The sequence below is a fragment of the Heterodontus francisci genome, chromosome 9 (assembly GCF_036365525.1).
Source record: "Heterodontus francisci isolate sHetFra1 chromosome 9, sHetFra1.hap1, whole genome shotgun sequence".
Classification (NCBI taxonomy): domain Eukaryota; kingdom Metazoa; phylum Chordata; class Chondrichthyes; order Heterodontiformes; family Heterodontidae; genus Heterodontus; species Heterodontus francisci.
In genome coordinates this window covers 45,516,362-45,535,597 of record NC_090379.1, presented here as the reverse complement: position 1 = coordinate 45,535,597, position 19,236 = coordinate 45,516,362, and the positions used below count along the sequence as shown (strand labels likewise).

At 41.7% G+C, this 19,236-nt stretch overlaps 1 protein-coding gene across 1 annotated transcript; it reads left to right on the top strand.

Moving 5' to 3' along the window:
- The first annotated feature begins 1,842 nt into the window (after nt 1–1,842).
- Nucleotides 1,843–12,561, top strand: slc25a47b (solute carrier family 25 member 47b). The gene is made up of 5 exons (XM_068038295.1): nt 1,843–1,929; nt 2,012–2,083; nt 4,627–4,809; nt 5,639–5,921; nt 10,131–12,561. The coding sequence occupies exons 1-5, from the start codon at nt 1,843–1,845 to the stop codon at nt 10,415–10,417; spliced, it is 912 nt and encodes a 303-aa protein (XP_067894396.1). The 3' UTR covers nt 10,418–12,561.
- Nucleotides 12,562–19,236: the final 6,675 nt, after the last annotated feature.

The window sequence follows — 19,236 nt, the reverse complement described above, 5'->3', positions numbered from 1 at the left end:
TGATTTTATATGTTCCTATAAGATCCCCCCTCAATCTTCTGAACTCCAATGAATATAATCCCAATCTACTCAGTCTCTCTTCATAAGCCAACCCCCTCAACTCCGGAATCAACCTAGTGAACCTCCTCTGCACCCTCTCCAGTGCCAGTATATCCTTTCTCAAGTAAGGAGACCAAAACTGCACACAGTACTCCAGGTGCGGCCTCACCAGTACCTTATACAGCTGCAACATAACCTCTCTGCTTTTAAACTCAATCCCTTTAGCAATGAAGGACAAAATTCCATTTGCCTTCCTAATTACTTGCTGTACCTGCAGCCCAACCTTCTGCGGTTCATGCACAAGGACACCTAGGTCCCTCTGCATAGCAGCATGCTGCAACTTTTTACCATTCAAGTAATAATCCTTTTTACTGTTACTCCTACCGAAATGAATGACTTCACATTTATTAACATTGTATTCCATCTGCCAGACCTTTGCCCACTCACTCAATGTATCTATGTTCCTCTGCAAAGTTTCACAGTCATCTGCACACTTTGCTCTGCCACTCGTCTCAGTGTCATCTGCAAACTTTGACACCCTACACGTGGTCCCCAACTCCAAATCATCTATATAAATTGTAAATAATTGCGGTCCCAACACTGATCCCTGAGGCACACCACTAGTGACTGATTGCCACCCAGAATAGCACTCATTTATCCCCACTCTCTGCTTCCTATTAGTCAACCAATCCTCTATCCATGCTAATACTTTACCCCTAACGCCATGCATCCTTATCTTATGCAGCAGCCTCTTGTGCGGCACCTTGTCGAAGGCCTTTTGGAAATCTAGGTACACCACATCCACTGGGTCCCCATTGTCCACCTTGCTCGTAATGTCATCATAGAATTCCAAAAGATTTGTCAAGCATGACCTGCCCTTCATGAACCCATGCTGCGTCTGCCCAACGGGACAATTTCTATCGAGATGTCCTGCTATTTCTTCCTTGATAATAGACTCAAGCATCTTCCCCACTACAGAGGTTAAGCTAACCGGTCTATAATTCCCCATCTTTTGTCTACCTCCCTTTTTAAACAGTGGCGTCACATCTGCTGTTTTCCAATCAGCTGGGATTACCCCAGAGTCCAGCGAATTTTGGAAAATTACCGTCCGTGCACCTGCTATTTCTCCCGCCATCTCTTTTAGTACCCTGGGATGCATTCCATCAGGGCCAGGAGACTTATCAATCCTTAGCTCCATTAGCTTGCCCAACACTACCTCTTCCGTAATAATGATTGTTTCCAGGTCCTCACCTACGTTCGTCTCTTTGTCAATTACTGGCATGTTATTAATGTCCTCCACTGTGAAGACCGATACAAAATACCTGTTCAATGCCTCGGCCATTTCATCATATCCCATAACTAAATTCCCCTTCTCATCCTCTAAAGGACCAACGTTTACTTTAGCCACTCTTTTTTGTTTTATATATTTATAGAAACTTTTGCTATCTGTCTTTATATTCTCCTAAACAAAATGAGTTAAGACTGTTGATGCCACTTTGCTTAACACCCTAGAGAGTAATTTTATCATAATTAAAAACTAGTTTCCAGAGATGAAAGGGTGGAATGCAAACTGGGTTCATTGGAGATGAATAGAGGAAGCTTTATTCTGCATTTGGCCCTTGCTCTGAAGAAAGCCATAAAGAAAAGCAAAATGCAGGGCAAAAGGAGTAACATAACTGAGTCAACATACATATAGCACTTAATTTTTTTTAAAGTTTACAGATTGAAATAAGATAGATATTTTAGAAATTTTATGGAAGATGAGTATGTTGCAGATATTCTATTATGTAACATTTGTAATTTATGTTTTATATCCACTGGTGCGAAATCTACATTGCCACCACAGGTGGACTTGCTACTGCTGTGGGATATCCTTTGGATACAATCAAGGTAGTGTATTTATTTAGCTGGTGCTAGAAATTGCTCATTTTTACACACATGATACTGTAGTTAATACTGGTTGTTTCACCAGGTGAGAATTCAGACACAGCACATGTACAGTGGTGTTTGGCACTGTATTCAATCAACATATCAAAGAGAAAAGGTAAACCTTAGCTTTTGTGGATTGTGTACAACTTTGTGAAACATGGCATGATAATTTTAGAAACTTTGTTTATCTTTATTTTTTAGTTACAGCCTTTTTGGATGTTACTGTACTTAACTTGAAGAAATGCTGAAGTTAAGCACGACATTTTTCTAGTTTTGAAGCATTTGTGCAAAACCATCCCCTTTAAAACCCAACTTCAATTTGGGTCATTTCCAGTGTTGAGTTCTGAAATACCATGTTGCAGCCTCAACCAATATGAATCTGTCTACTCAACTAGAAGGCCAGGTACTATGCAATAAGGTTTTAAACAATTTTTAACTTAGCAAAAAGTTGTTTTTCAAATTAAATATCCGAACATAGGAACAGGAGTTGGCCATTCAGCCCCTCGAGTCTGTGCAGCCATTCAATGAGATCATGACTGACTGATCTGTATTCTAACTCCCTCTAACTGTCTTGGCTCCATATCCCTTAATACCCTTGGTTAGTAAAATTAAGCTAATATCTACTACTTTTGTGGGAGAGAGTTCAACACTTCTACCACCCTTTGCATGAAGTGTTTCCTAACATCTCTGCCCAGTGGCCTGCCTCTGATTTTAATGTTATGCCATCTTGTCCTTGACTCTCCCGCCTATGAAAAATGTTTCTATCTACCCTATCAGTTCCTTTCAAAATCCTAAAAACTTCAACCAAAGCACTTCATAACGTTCTATATTCCAGGGAATTCTAGTCCAGTTTATGTAATTTCTCTTCCTCAACTAATCCTTGAAGCCCTGGTAACATCCTGGTGAATCTGTGTTGCACTGCTTCGAAAGCCAATATATCTTTTCTAGGGTGCAGTGCCCAGAACAGTACACATTACTCCAGATGTGGTCAAACCAGGGCTTTGAACCCTCGAGTTATCAAGGCTAACATTACGTTCATTTTTTTGGATTACTTTTGGTACCTAACTGCTAGATGTTAGTGTTCTATTCAGTATTCAAGGATAATGTTCATTTAAATTTAACTCCAACTTAGAAATGCAGCTCATTATAGTGCACTGGGAAGAGTGGGGGCCATGAACTTCATACTGAGGATTTTGTGTTTTTGAAAAACACAAGTACAAACTGAACCCAATTACTACTTGGGTCAGCACTACTACGTCAGCACGGTTTTGTGAAGGGTAGGTCGTGCCTCACAAACCTTATTGAGTTTTTCGAGAAGGTGACCAAACAGGTGGATGAGGGTAAAGCAGTGGATGTGGTGTATATGGATTTCAGTAAGGCGTTTGATAATGTTCCCCACGGTAGGCTATTGCAGAAAATACGGAAGTATGGGGTTGAAGGTGATTTAGAGCTTTGGATCAGAAATTGGCTAGCTGAAAGAAGACAGAGGGTGGTGGTTGATGGCAAATGTTCATCCTGGAGTTTAGTTACTAGTGGTGTACCGCAAGGATCTGTTTTGGGGCCACTGCTGTTTGTCATTTTTATAAATGACCTGGAAGAGGGTGTAGAAGGGTGGGTTAGTAAATTTGCGGATGACACGAAGGTCGGTGGAGTTGTGGATAGTGCCGAAGGATGTTGTAGGGTACAGAGGGACATAGATAGGCTGCAGAGCTGGGCTGAGAGATGGCAAATGGAGTTTAATGCGGAAAAGTGTGAGGTGATTCACTTTGGAAGGAGTAACAGGAATGCAGAGTACTGGGCTAATGGGAAGATTCTTGGTAGTGTAGATGAACAGAGAGATCTTGGTGTCCAGGTACATAAATCCCTGAAAGTTGCTACCCAGGTTAATAGGGCTGTTAAGAAGGCATATGGTGTGTTAGCTTTTATTAGTAGGGGGATCGAGTTTCGGAGCCACGAGGTCATGCTGCAGCTGTACAAAACTGTGGTGAGACCGCACCTGGAGTATTGCGTGCAGTTCTGGTCACCGCATTATAGGAAGGATGTGGAAGCTTTGGAAAGGGTGCAGAGGAGATTTACTAGGATGTTGCCTGGTATGGAGGGAAGGTCTTACGAGGAAAGGCTGAGGGACTTGGGGTTGTTTTCGTTAGAGAGAAGGAGGAGGAGAGGTGACTTAATAGAGACATACAAGATAATCAGAGGGTTAGATAGGGTGGATAGTGAGAGTCTTTTTCCTCGGATGGTGATGGCAAACACGAGGGGACATAGCTTTAAGTTGAGGGGTGAAAGATATAGGACAGATGTCAGAGGTAGTTTCTTTACGTAGAGAGTAGTAGGGGCGTGGAACGCCCTGCCTGCAACAGTAGTAGACTCGCCAACTTTAAGGGCATTTAAGTGGTCATTGGATAGACATATGGATGAAAATGGAATAGTGTAGGTCAGATGGTTTCACAGGTCGGCGCAACATCGAGGGCCGAAGGGCCTGTACTGCGCTGTAATGTTCTAATTCTAATTCTAAAATACTGATTAAGAATAAGTCTTGAACTGAGACAAATTTTGGATCTTGGAAATTGTAATCCAGTTACTTATTTTTTTCTATTGTAATATCAGAGTTGTGAAATGATGAGAAAATCTTCACTAATACTTGTGTCTTTTACCCAGGTGTATGGATTTTATAAAGGAATGGCATTGCCTGTTCTATCGGTATCTGTATGTGGTTCAGTTTGTTTTGGCACGTACAGAAATTGCATCCATTTTCTATGTCAGCTGCAGCATGGTAACTCAGATGTGAAACCATCCAAATTCGATGTTTTCATTGCAGGCTGCTGTGCAGGGACTGCTGAGGTAAGTTACTTGGATAATAATTGTCTTAAGTGTTCAGGATATTATCTCTTTTCAGCTTTAGTTATTTTTCAGGCTATGTTAATTAGATTGCATTTGGTTAATTCTGTACCAAATGAATGAATTTGTGGGGGTGGCAGGGGGAGAGAGAGAGGTGCAGAATTATGCCATATATGTGCAACTGACCTATGAAATTCATGACGACTTCTGACAAAATATGAAATGATTTCTAAACTCTTGCATGGAATCAGGTGATCTAATGTATCCTAGCTCGCTAAAGTTGGGATGACCTTGATACTCTGGTTTATTTGCAGTACACCCTTTACCTTTCTTTTCTAGTAAGACTACAATTTGAATGCTTGCGCTGCCACTATTATACTGGATCTACAGATTACCAGAGATTCTCCATATTATTTTAATATAAAATGTTTTCTCATCACTGATTTAAGCAGTGTTAATAAATAATTAAGGGGCTTCACAAGTTTGTGAATGTCTGTAAATAGTTGAAAGCCAACCATAGCTTGAGTATTGCATCTTTGACTCAATGGTTGTCTTCTCACCTCAGATTCAGAAGGTTGTGGGTTCAAGGCCCACTGCAGAACCTGAGCTTAAGCCATTAAAGTCATAGATAGTTCTCATTGACCAATATTTGTAAGTTGATTTTGAAAAATGCCTTTTTTTTTAAAGTATCGTCAAATTTGTCCCTACCTCAGCTTCATCCTAGTGTCTCCATAACTCGCTCACAGAGCCCCAATTTTCAAAAATCAATTTTAACCTAACAGACTGTATCTGTCTTTTATTTTGCCATTTAAAAGATCTTATTTTTTTTCAGGCTATGGTGTTTGCTCCTATTGACTTAATCAAGATAAGGCAGCAGAATCAGACACATTCTCATCAGTCTTACCAAGGTCCTCTATCTCGTGGCTTTTTATCAAAGCCAAAATACAGAGGCCCAATCCATTGCCTAATAACAGTAATAAAAGAGGAAGGAATTTTGGGATTGTACAGAGGTGTTACTGCACTTTGGTTAAGAGACATCCCGTGTTTTGGACTATATTTTTTGGTGTACACTATTTTCACTGAATGGTTAACTTCACAAGGACAACATAAACCAGGTATTTACAAATTTGGAACCACTTCAAGGTCAGTTCAGTGGATGATTTTACTAAATGGCTTAACTCTAATTTTAAGGTTGTGTTCCTTTATTCTGGATTTCCCCACTAGAAGGAATAGTTTCTCTGTATCTACCCTATCAAATTCTTTTTATTATTTTACCACTGTATGGCTTGATGATGTTATTTGCAAATTAATTCTTGGGATATTGGCATTGTTGGGAAGGCCAGCATTTATTGTTGATCCCTATATTACACCATTTGCAGGTAAATGGTGACAGACACAATGAGGGGAACTTTAACCCCCAAAAGTAGGTGGGTTTGGGTCATTGGGAAATAATAATATAAATAACCTCAAACCCAAACTCAATCTGTTCTCTTACAGTTTTAACAGAGGTGGGGCAGGACAGGGTGAGCACCCAACTCCCAGGCAGTGAGACACTTATTTAAATATTTTAATGAGACTGTGCAGCTCAGATTTTTTTCTCTGTTCCATCTTTAACACTGGTCAGCGGGGTTTCCTGGGGGGAAACATGGCAGCTAAAGGGAAGTAAGGACTGCTACATGGAACAGGTAAGTGCTTTTCCAGCACTGCTTGTGGGCTAGGAGGAACAGAAATGCTTTCCTCCAAAACTCTAAGCAAACCTGTTAACCTCTCCTGCAATCTGATGTGCTCTACTGGTTCCACGTGATCTTCTTCCCTCCTCTCCTGATCTCTCTGGGCCCTTCCATGATTTTCTCTCCTCTACTCTGACCCCTGATCTCTCTTTCCCAGCTGGTGCCAAAGGCCTATCAACCCACCTGCCAGCCACCTCACCTCTCAATCTGGTTGGCTCTGGCCACGAAATGGAATCGAAAAATGGTGACTGGGTCTTGCTGTTTAAATTCGGCAGGACCTGAGGGATACCCATTCGTCTGGGTTTGCCGATCGCAGAACTGCACCTTCCCCCCTCCCCCCCCCAATCTTTCCCATTCTCTCCCCACCTCCTGATTCGTATCGGGGCTAATAGGTTCACAATTGTATGACTGGGAAACATTACTCATATACTACTACTAATGAAGTTAAAAAATGCCTGTGTTTGGCGTCAAATTTTGAAAATCCACGTGTGAATATATATGTTTTGTTTCAAATACCTGACCCATTTAGAGAAAATAGATTTCTAAATTATTGCACTAAAACATAAAGTTGTTTACTTTGTAGCTTTTTGTTTTAAAAGCTTACATTCCTTCTCACTTTTGCTTTGTTCTGTTGCCAGTGTTTATTGCTAACATTTCTGCATTTAAAATTGGAAGTGTAATAATAGTTTGAATGTAACTTGTGGGATGACAGCTGGTTAGAATTAACCTTACTGTCCCCAAAGATACACATTCATTTAAAAAAGTGACAATAATAGGATTTATTGGTGTCATCTTGGCTCATTTGGTAGCACATTTTCCTCTGAATCAGAAAGGTGTGGGTTCAAGGCCCACTCTCGGACTTGAATGTTTGGAGTAGACTGACACGCCAGGGAAATAATGAATGAGTTCTGGTGCTATCTTTCAGATTCACGTGAAGTCTGATATTGTTGATATCAACTTCTGAAAATATGGATAATCCCATCTGTTGATGGGTAAGAGAAATTTCTGTAACATCATAACACAGGAATTATAGCCATCCTTGATAAGTGGTACATCAAAGCCTTTAGTTTGAGAGTATACAATAAGTGATTGATTGTAGAAAGGATACCTGCATCCAATTGCATAGCAGTATTCTAATAATTAAGGAGTTCTGATTAAATAAGGTGTGACAGAAAAATTCAAATGGTGTACAGTAATCATATAACCATTATATTTCATATATTAAGCATTTTTTTCCAGACGATTGCATTTATCGTGAACCTTGTGAGTTATCCTGTTTCTATCCAGTTGGCTGTTGGTGTCTCCGTATTGTTGAATGCAGTCAAAATAAAGGATTATTGCTTCTGATACTGTTACTGCAAGTCTATTTAGAAATAATCTAAAATCTAGTGGCTGATATTTTCCATAAACTTAGAATTTGTTCATCAACTGATGAAATCGAAACATTATGCAGAGGTCACATCACCCTGTTGACCTTGCCATCTCTCATGGCCTTTCTACTCCCGAAATCTTGTTGGCCATCTCCACTATTTTCTTGTATCTCTCCACCGACATCCCCCTACCCCTTACCAATTCCACTTCCTTCTGTATCTACCCCAGAAAAAACACTTCCCTCAACTCACTCACAACTGTATTTTCAAACTTCCAATTGCAAGGCCTTTGTTTGGCCTCCCATTCACCCAGTCACCATGATATTTCTGCAGCTCAACAACATCCTCATCAACACCCTTGGTCCCTTTACCCTCTTTCCATTCTAGTTGCTCCGCCCAGTATCAGCCCCCTCCCAACCCCCCGCCCCAGCATTGTTCCCTCAAGTCCACGGGACTGTGACATGAACTGTCCCATTATCGGATCTAGTTGGACCACATCAAGCACTATCAGGGCTCATTTTCCTTTTCCAAAACTGCTCATTACTCCAGGATTGTCTTGGAGAGCAAATATGACCCCTTGCTGCTTTTCTCCAGTACCAACAATCTCCTTAAACTTCTCTCCCTGTCCCAGACACCCTCGCCTCCACAACATATTTGAGGAGCTTGTGAAATTGTTATTAACTTTGAGACTGCCATTTCAACTGCTGTGCTGTACCCCCCCCCCCCCCCCCAATTGTGTTCTTTTGTCCCCCTTCTCTCTTGTTTTTGTCCTATCTCCCCTCATACCCTCTCTGAGTTTATCTTGTCCACAAGACCTACTTCCTGTTCTCTTGACCCCATTCCTATGAAGCAACTGACCATCCAGCTTCCCTTTCTGACCCCCATACCAGCTAATATTATAAATGTTTGTTTTTCTTTTGCACATACCATCTCTGTTTTCAAAGCAGCCCATCACCTCAAAAAAAAAAAAATCCTGACCTCTCTGTTTTTGCAAACTATCATCGCCAACCTCCCATTCCTTTCCAAAATCCATGAATATGTCATCACCTTCCAATTTCATGTCCATCATACTGGCAACTTCAAGTCTGAACCTTTTCAATCAGGTTTTTGTTGCACAGAATTGAAACTGCACCATTATTCATCGGATTCCCAAGGATGTATCCTTGGCTTCCTGTTCTTTCTCAGCTATGGGCTGCCCCTTGGTGAAATGATCTGAAGACATGGGGTCAGTATCCACCTGCATGCTGAAGATGCCAAGATCTACTTTTTCCAGCACCTCTCCCTCACCGCTGCACTGTCTCTGTGTTGTCAGACCGTTCATCAGGCATACAGTCTTGGATGATCCACAGTTTGCTCCGGTAAAACATTGGGAAGACTGAAATTACCATCTTTGGTCCTCACCACAAACTCTGAATTCTTATTGCTGAATTCGTCTCCCTACCTGATCACTGGCTTAGGTCCAATTAAACCCCAAGCTGAGCTTATAACCTCATATACTCTCCATAATGTGGACTGCCTACTTACAACATCGTAACATTGCCCATCTCTGCCTTGCCTCAACCCATCTGCAGCTGAAACTCTCATCCATGTATTTGTCATCTCCAGATTGGATTATTCCAATGCTTTCCTGGCTGGCCTCCCATCCTGCATGTTCTGTGAGCTTTAGCTCACAAAATTCTGCTGCCCGTACCCTGCACCACACCAATCCATACTCACCCCATCTGTCCTGGCTTTGCTGATCTGCATTGGCTTTTAATTCCTCCAATTTAAACCCTCATTCTTATGTTTAATATCTCATCATGATGTTCTTTATCTCTGTAACCACTACCAACCTTACCATTCCACCCCCACCACCCCACCCCAAAACGTTGCTTTCATCCAACTCTGGTCTCTTATGTATCCGCTTCCCATCACCCCAGATTGGTAACCATGCCATAAGCCATTCATCTTCCTTTTAAGGTTCTCCTTAAAAACCACCTCTTTGACCAACCTTCCACATTTCTCCCTCTTTAGGTCTGCATCTATTTTTGTCTGATTTACATTTCTGCGAAGTGCCTCGAGATGTTTTTGTATGTTAAAAGCACTATATAAATGTAGGTTGTCTTTGTGGTCTTTTGGAATGTTTACAAAAAGATTTGCATTAAATGGGGTAATAAAAATATGGATAAATAGTTTTACATGTTGAACATATTTTGAATTAAAAGCTTTTTTTCCCCCTCATCAGATTGGTCAGCCATATTGTTGGCTGGAGGATGTGCTGGCATGACTTACTGGACATTGGCAACTCCAATGGATGTCATGAAATCCCGGATGCAGATGGATGGCATGGGACAGCAGAGATATAGTGGTGTACTGAATTGTATCAGTGAAAGTTTCAGACAAGAGGGGATGAGAGTTTTCTTCAAGGGTTTGAGCTTGAACTGTGTCCGTGCATTTCCTGTTAATGGACTGACATTTGTAATTTATGAAACTGTGCTGGCATTTCTCAAAAAAATAAACTTAAAGGATTAGTGAAGTGCAAGAACCTCTGTAGGCAATATATCTTTATACCTATATAACTTACTGGTTTAAAAAAATATTTTAAAATTAATAGGAAATTCTAAGTTTTGAGGGTTGGAGAAATGTCACCTTGTTATTTTGAGTTTTATATTTATCAGCAGTGATTCCCGGGGGATCCATCCACAGGCACCAGTCACTGTCTTGTCTTTATGTGAAAGTCTGGGCACCAGCTACAGCTATTTCAATACAATCACAGGAAATGCCTACATAAATGCTCTGGTCTCATTCACCTATCTCCACACCTGGACGTCAGTTCGTCACTGATTTCACCTAACCTACATCAAATTTATCTGCTTCTGATCTTAAATCTAGTTTTTACCACGTTATCTCCTCTCTACTCCCTGTTCATTTCAAAGCATAGATATCTTGATCTAACCAAGTAGCCATGCTGCCTTATGGAGCTGAGTTTCCCCAGGTCCATTGGCATGTGCGTTTTGGCTGCTGCTCTGGACCCCAGCCCATCACTTCTATTTCCCCTTTCCTCTTCTCTTTACCCTTCTCATGTCTCCTTTCTTTTTGCTGTCCTCGGATACACTACCTTCACAAATCCTAATTGTTAAGCACACATCATCTTTCCTACTCTTGTGGTCCCGACCCAGGCTTGACTCCCTCTTAAATAATTATATATGACTCTGTGCCTGTCTTGGCCACCTCCGAAAGGCCCACAGAAGTACTTCCTTCCAATGAGCAGCAACACCAATTGCCTCATCCTATTCCCTCCCCACACCTACTGGTGGCCAATCTTGGCCACTTCCTTCCGCTTCAAAGAACAAAAGAACAAAGAAAATTACAGCACAGGAACAGGCCCTTCGGCCCTCCAAGCCTGCGCCGATCCAGATCCTCTATCTAAACATGTCGCCTATTTTCTAAGGGTCTGTATCTCTTTTCTTCCTGCCCATTCATGTATCTGTCTAGATACATCTTAAAAGACGCCATCGTGCCCGCATCTACCACCTCCGCTGGCAACGCGTTCCAGACACCCACCACCCTCTGCGTAAAGAACTTTCCACGCATATCCCCCCTAAACTTTTCCCCTTTCACTTTGAACTCGTGTCCTCTAGTAATTGAATCCCCCACTCTGGGAAAAAGCCTCTTGCTATCCACCCTGTCTATACCTCTCATGATTTTGTACACCTCAATCAGGTCCCCCCTCAACCTCCGTCTTTCTAATGTTGCTCCAGCTTCCTCTGATTGATCTCAGCTGTGGCCCTATGGACTCTGCCAGAGGGTTGGTTATCGTTGCCCTCTCCACATCTCCCTCCAGAATGTATGTTCATTTGCAAATAAAACACTTGCCCTCTGTGAGCTTCTTGTGGACTATCACATTGACATTATGGCCTTGACCTAGACATGACTGAAGGATGATGACACTTTCCTCTTAATGAAGCTTCCCTGCCTGGCTATACTATCCACCTCTTGCTCTGCTCAAACGTGCTGGTGTAGCCCTTATCTCTAGATCACACTTTGGTCTGTCTCCCTATTCCTCAGGCAACTTCTTCTTTGAGTATCTTGCCTTGTTCCACCCCTCATATTTAAAAATCCTTGTTCTCTACAGCTCACCAAGTTTCTTACTCTGCTTTCCTCCTTCAGCCTCTGCACTGAGTGACTTCTCATCCTTAATGATTTCAACTTCCATTTCAACTCTTTTTATTCTCTTTCCTCTGAGTTCACTGCCCTCCCTTCCTCCCTAAATCTCTCCCTCCATATAAACTCTCCTACTCACATGCATGGCCACCCCTTCGATCTTGATTATCTATAGTTCCTATAGCACTAATCGAAGAAGAACAGGGAGTCCTCCCTTAATCAACATAACAAATAAACTGGTTTATTATATCAATTGCTGGTTGTGGGATCTTACTGTATAAAAATTGACTGCTATATTTGCTTGCAAAACAACAATGACTACACTTCAAAAGTAATTAATTGCCCACGAAGTGCATTGGAACACCCTGAGAATGTAAAAAGCACTATATAAATGTTTGTTACTGACTAAAGGATATGTCCATAGAAGGAAAGCTAAAGAAAAAAAATCTGGTGTGTAATTTGCATTTTTTCTGTTCCAGTTTTCTACATTGTAAATTTATAATAAATATATGTTATGCTGTTTTTCACTGACTAGTTTCATAATTTGAAGTTACATTTGTGCGCTGAATATTTCTGATTTTAAAAAATATATAAATGTAACATTTTTGTGTTGATTTAAAGCATTATTTGGCATCAGATTGCATTTATAAACATGAACAAAAAAGTCTTGATGGTGTGCAATATTTTCTGCATTGTGCTTTTATTCTGCACTTCAGGTCATCTGTACAGTGTTTCATAAGAGTACAATTTTAATAACCTTCAAATGTTAACCGGAACCAAAAAGGCATGGCAAAAAGTGTTTGTATGTAATTTAAGGCAAAAATGTGCTTCTTTATTTAGAAAATAGGGCAAATGGAACAAACTGAACTAAAATGAAACAATTCTCTTAACAACTGCACTGTCCTATAAGAATTGTACACAGTACCTTCCACACATTGTGTCCTACAATGTAGTCCTCTGAATTACAAGAAGCAATTTTTCTCTGATCTATCAAGGGAACCTATTGAATATCAGAACATCCGTCTGACTTCATAAACTTAACCAGCTGCATTTAATAGTGACAGAATTGAAAATATTTCTCAATTCTTACAAACTGTGATTTTTTAAAAGCAGATAATAGATTTATTGTTTTCTTATGGGTCTATACTAGGGAAGAAGTTTATCTCTAAGGAGATGTTTTTTCTTCACTAATTTGATTTTAAAAAATACATGCATATAAAATGGTCTCACCCACTCATTTACATATACAGTTTCATTAAAATCAGAGAAGTGATTATATTCCTAACTCTTAAATCTGAGATTTTTTTAAATTTTGTATTTGTTTTTTTAAGGACATTTCCTCCAAAATGATTTAAAAAGCATAGCAATTTAAAGCAAGAAAATTTTAAAAATTGACAAGCACTGTACTAAATTGTTATGAAATATGGAGAGAACTGATGTAAAACAGAATTGTTTGTTCATTTGTTAATTTCATGTTGCCAGGCATTTACAGTTGCATCCTCCCAGGGAAGCCTGCAACTACCATGTTTTTTGTGAAGTTAAAAGAATGAGTTACATATTAGTTATACCTTAGAACTAGACATACAAGATATTATTTACTTAATCAATCTGCAATTGCCACCAGTGCACTTTTTATTTCTCTCTCATAATTTTTAGCCTTCCTGAGGGGATTGACTCCTTGCTGAGGTATGGTTCTTGGGTTTGGAGTGCTTTCCATTACTTCCCAAGTGGAGTTCATTTGCGATCCTTGACTTTGTCACCAGGTGATTATATCATGAGAGACATCACAGCCGACATCCACACTTCCAGCAGCAGCTTCTAGATAGGGAGTAAGAATCTTTGCTGTGTTTTTTCTTGTCTCCAATCCAGGGGCACTGAGGAAGATTGCAGTGCACCTACTCTCTCAACAAAATCAGTTGTTAGTACAGACTGGGAATTAAAACAGGAACAGGCCTGATCAGATCTGTATAGGTTAGCCTACTCATTGGATCATGGTTTAAAGATACAATCACTCATTTAGGCCAATCTGACTGGCTACAAATAGCCCCATTGTCCTTGGAACATCACAGATGTCAAAGCTTTAGTCTTTTTGATACATATTAAGCAGCTGTAGCCTCAGCTGCTGATTGCAGCTTCTATTTCCATAGTGATGTCAGGATTCACATTAGTAACCATGTCTCCAGTATAATAATGTATACTCACCTTGTCTCCTGTTGTTGGGTCATAAATGATATCCAAGAATTATGTTGATAGGATCCTTATATATTACAAGGAGTAGAAAGCACACGCTACTGGTGCAGTGGGGTGCAAAACCAATCTTCAACCTCAAAGGTAAATTAATTCCAAAAGAGCGTAAAGGTTCAAAATAATAATTCTTCACACATTTATGATAACAGTATTTTTAGGGACTGGTTTAACAATCCCAGCAAGGGATGTTTACTACTAGACATCATTGACTGCTTTGAAGTGCTGGTTAAAAACAGGGTAGTATATCTCAGACACAAAAACAAGAAATGCTGGAATCACTCAGCAGGTCTGGCAGCATCTGTGGAAAGAGAAGCAGAGTTAACGTTTCGGGTCAGTGACCCTTCTTCGGAACTGGATTTCCAGCATCCGCAGTATTTTGCTTTTATTGTATATCTCAGCTTTGCACTGTACTTACACATATGAGTGATAGCTGCAGAACTCCAGTTATTAAGATACCTTTGCCTCGATATTTTGTAGCCTGTGATAGCAGTGGAGTCAGTCTGAAATAATTGTTTTTAAAAATATGAGCTTCTTTGCCTGGGCTTTTGATTTAAGAAAAAATGCAGTTGTATTTCTCCTATTTTTTGGATAAAGGTTTAATACACAAAACATAAAGACTTCATTTTGGAACTGATTGGTTGTTTAGGGATTTGGAGTTCCTTTGTGTTTTTTGGACTGGACAAGAGTTGAATAAACATTTCAGGTGACTTCTTGAGATGAACTTGCTGGCACCATAGTCCCAAACCATTCTCTTTGTACCTGGTATAGAAATTGGTTTCAACATGTGTTTCTTTGAGCAACATACAGCATGTCAGTTTATGTTTTTCACTTTTTGTCTGACCTCAATCACTAACAGCTCACTAAACCATGTAAATTTATATTCCTGTACAAGGTTGACCTTCTTTGGATAGGGAATACTACAGTGGTCAAACTGAGGTAGAACAATAAAAGGTGTAGAATCTGCCTTGATTAAATATAGCACATTCAGAAGGCACAGAGTTTTTTTTACTTCCAAGGAACAAAGAATCCGATTGGCATTTTCAGCTATATCCACAAATGCACTTTCTGGATAAGGCCATCTGTAGATGGATTTGTTTCCTTTGGCTGAGAAAGCCTTCCTGAATCAACATTGACTTCAACAATTACAGATTGTAATCACTGCTTCCATCTTTTCAGACAACAGGTGCTAGTGATTAACATATTGTTTGCCTTTGCTCCATGACCTCTTGGTCAGCTATGTGGCCTTGTCCAATCTACACCTCCTTTGTTATCTCTTGCCCCACCCCTGGCTCACTTGCTTATAACCTTTGACATTTCTAATATTTGCTAGTTCCGAAGAAGGGTCACTGACCTGAAACATTAACTCTGCTTCTCTTTCCACAGATACTGCCAGACCCGCTGAGTGGTTCCAGCATTTCTTGTTTTTATTTCAGATTTCCAGCATCTGCAGTATTTTGCTTTTATTTTAGGTGCTAGTGATGGTTCTGCTATTGCCATTTACAGCTCCTCTTGACCCATCTTTTGTTTCTTTACTAGTCCCATTACCACCCACTTTTGCCTTTCGTTATTTACTCTCTCCTGCCTTCCACCCAATTACAAGCCTCTCATTTTGTTCTTTCCTTCCCTTCTCCCTTTCCTTGCTTCTGTACTTCGTCCCAAGAAATGGAGTGATTGGTGATGTTGGCTATGTAGGCCTGGTGCTAACTACCTGAGCTGTTTCTCAAAGGAAATGATTCTATCCATGATGATGGCATTTAATAAGGTTGCACACAAGAAATTATCAGCAAAGATAAAATACATGCAATTGTATGCAACATTGTGACATGCATTGTTAATTAGTTGGGAGGGAGGTAGATGGAGCGTAGTGATAAAGGTACTCTGACTGTTGGAATATGACAAGTGGTATTCCCCAGGGATTTGTACAAGGGCATCGTTTTTCACCATATATATCAATGACCAGGATGTAGGAATAAAGATTGTATGTCCAATTTTGCAGATGCTACTAAGAGGCACAGCAAGTTGTGTAGATGTGAACATTATGTTACAAAGAGTCAGATAGATTGGGCAAAACTGACAGATGGAGTTCAGTGTGAAATAGTGTTATGTCATCCATTTTGGATCCAAGAAAGCAAAATTGGAATATTTTCTAACTGGCGAGAGACTAGGAGCTGTGGAGGTACAGAGAGATTTGGATGTACTTATTCACAAATTACTAAAAGCTACTGCATAGGCACTCAAAGTACTCAAAAAGCCTAAAGAAATGTTGACCTTTATTTCAAGGTGGTCGGAATACAACGGGGAAGAAGTTGTGCTTCGGTTGTACAGAGCTTTGGTCAGACCCCGTCTGAAGTACTGGGATGAATCTTAATCTTATCCCAATGGTGGATTTCATAGCAGGGTAGGGGGGTGGGGAATTGGAGCGGTAGTGGCCACCACGGAACCCGACGCCGGGATTCCCGGTTCTGATCTGGGGGGCGGCAAAGTTCCTTGATGGCACCTACACCACTCTGTGACAGGACCCTACTTTAAATATGGTAAGTACCGCTCTGCATTGATTTGAATGCTATTCGCCGCGATCCTACCAGCCGTTCCCAATCTTGGGCTCCATGTGTGGCACTCGTGCCTTCACTTTCCCTTCCTTGAAAAGCTAGTGACACCAAGGCGAGAGTCCTTGGTGTGTGCAAAGGTTAGGTAAGTAATGCCTTGCTATCCTTCGTTTTTGTTGCAAACTCAGACAGTTCCACATAGTTGAATTTCCAGAAGTGAGGAGAGGTTGGAACTCTTGTTAAGTGGCGGGGGGGGGCGGTCGAACGGGCAACTCTATAGTCGTGTGTGGATGGGGGCAGGGGAATGGGGGCCATTCTGCATTTGTGCACAGTTGGTGTGCGGGGGGTGGGGGGAAGGGGGCAACTCTGCAAGTGGATACACTGCTTGGGGAGGAGGGGGGTGGGGGCACAACTGGGAAACTGTATAGGTTGCTGATGTTGGTGGTTCACTGCAGGAAACTCAAATGATATAACAATGGTCATGTTGGTTTGCACTTATTTAACATTTGTGCGGGCAACATCATGCCATACCATACAGCTCATGCTGGAACACTGCTGAAGCAGGAGTTAACACAAATCTCTGCCCAGATAGGTGTAATTGACCTTTTGAAGGAACTCGAAGTTACCAGGAGCATAGAGATGGGTATGATCCATCCTGTTTTCCTGGATCCCCTTGCTGTGATGAGGCACTTCTGCCAGAGGCGGGCCCAAGAGGCAGATGTGGCCCAGGAGGAAGCTCCCAGATGCGAGCAGCAGCCTCCTAGGCGCAGAGTAGCCCAGATACGCCAGTTAATCTTTAGGACTCGGATGATATATCTCCAGATGTCTGAGCACAAGTGTCAGAGATAACTGCGGATGACCTGAGAGGCCATTGCACAGCTATGCGCACTGCTGAATGATGATCTGCAACCTATGGACTTTGGTGGTCACCCTTTGCCTGTGGCCCTCAAAGTTACTGTGGCCCTAAACTTCTACGCCTCTGGATCATTCCAGGGATCCACCAGCAACATGTGTGGGGGTTCTCAACCCGCAGTGCACCACTGCACCAAGGAGATCACTGATGCTTTGATCAGGAGGGCCGGCGACTATGACTGCTTCAGGACGGATCCTGAAAGTCAGGCTGAGAGGGCCATTGGATTTGGGGCCATTGTGGGATTCCCACAGGTGCAAGGTGTCATCGACTGCATGCATGTGGCCATCAAGGCTCCCATGGAACAACCAGCTGCCTACATAAATAGAAAGGGTTTTCATTCCATCAATGTCCAACTAGTGTGTGACTACAAAAAGCACTTCCTGCAAGCGTGTGCCCACTTCCCATGCAGCTGCCATGAGTCATTCATACCGTGCCAGTTTCAGGTACCACTGCTTTTCACTCTCCCCGCTCACCTTCAGGGGTGGATTCCTGGGGATAAGGGCTACCCCTTGATGACATGGCTTCTGACACTAGTGAGGAACCCCAACAATGATGCTGAAGTGCTTTACAATGCCTCCCATGGCTCCACCCGAGCAACCATCAAGCAGGCCATCAGTATGCTGAAGATGCATTTTCGCTGCCTCCATAGATCTGGTGGAACCCTACAGTACGCACCAGAAAGGGTTGGGCACATCATCGTAGTGTGCTGCATTCTGCAAAACAGAGCGGGGAGGCCTTGCAAGATGAAGAGGTACGAGAGTAGGACACATCCTCTGACGATAAGGACACAGAGGGCACAAGAGCGGAGAGAGCAGTGATGGAGGGCTGACATGGTGAGCAGTGAGCAAGGGAGTCAATGAAATGACTGATAACTGAGCACTTCTAGAATCCCTGAAGTTCAACAAATATTTCTCAGAACACCATCATGCACATTATCTGAAGTCTTCTGCCTCTGTAACATTCGTTTCTCCAGCATGACTGGCAGCAGCTGAGCCATTGTGACTTCATCTGTGCAGTGCCATGCATATTGATTTCATGCATATTGGCATAGCAACGATGTTATTGCTTACATTGGCAGTACTGTAAGGCTTATGATGTAATGGAAAGATACATGATCAATCTACGATGGCATAAGTTATTCAGACAATGAAGGCTGATGATTTGAAGGACAACACAATTAATTAAAGTACAAATGACATATCTGTCTCATCTGTGAATATCCATGTGTCAAGGTGTATTTTTAATACGTTTGCAAGTGCTCCTTCACGGTGTGACTTCTGCAATGGCAGCTGGACTGGAGGCAGACTGCTGATCAGGATGCCCCTTGGCCTGGGATGACTTCAGCGGTCGTCCTCTGGGTGCCTGAAGCCTGGAGAGCCCTGGCTGCCTGAGGGCCTCCTGCACCAGTGCAGGGCTGTCCTCAGGCATCATGGCTGCTGGAGCTAGACTCACACGTGGAGGGGCTGTGGAGCCGGTGTCAA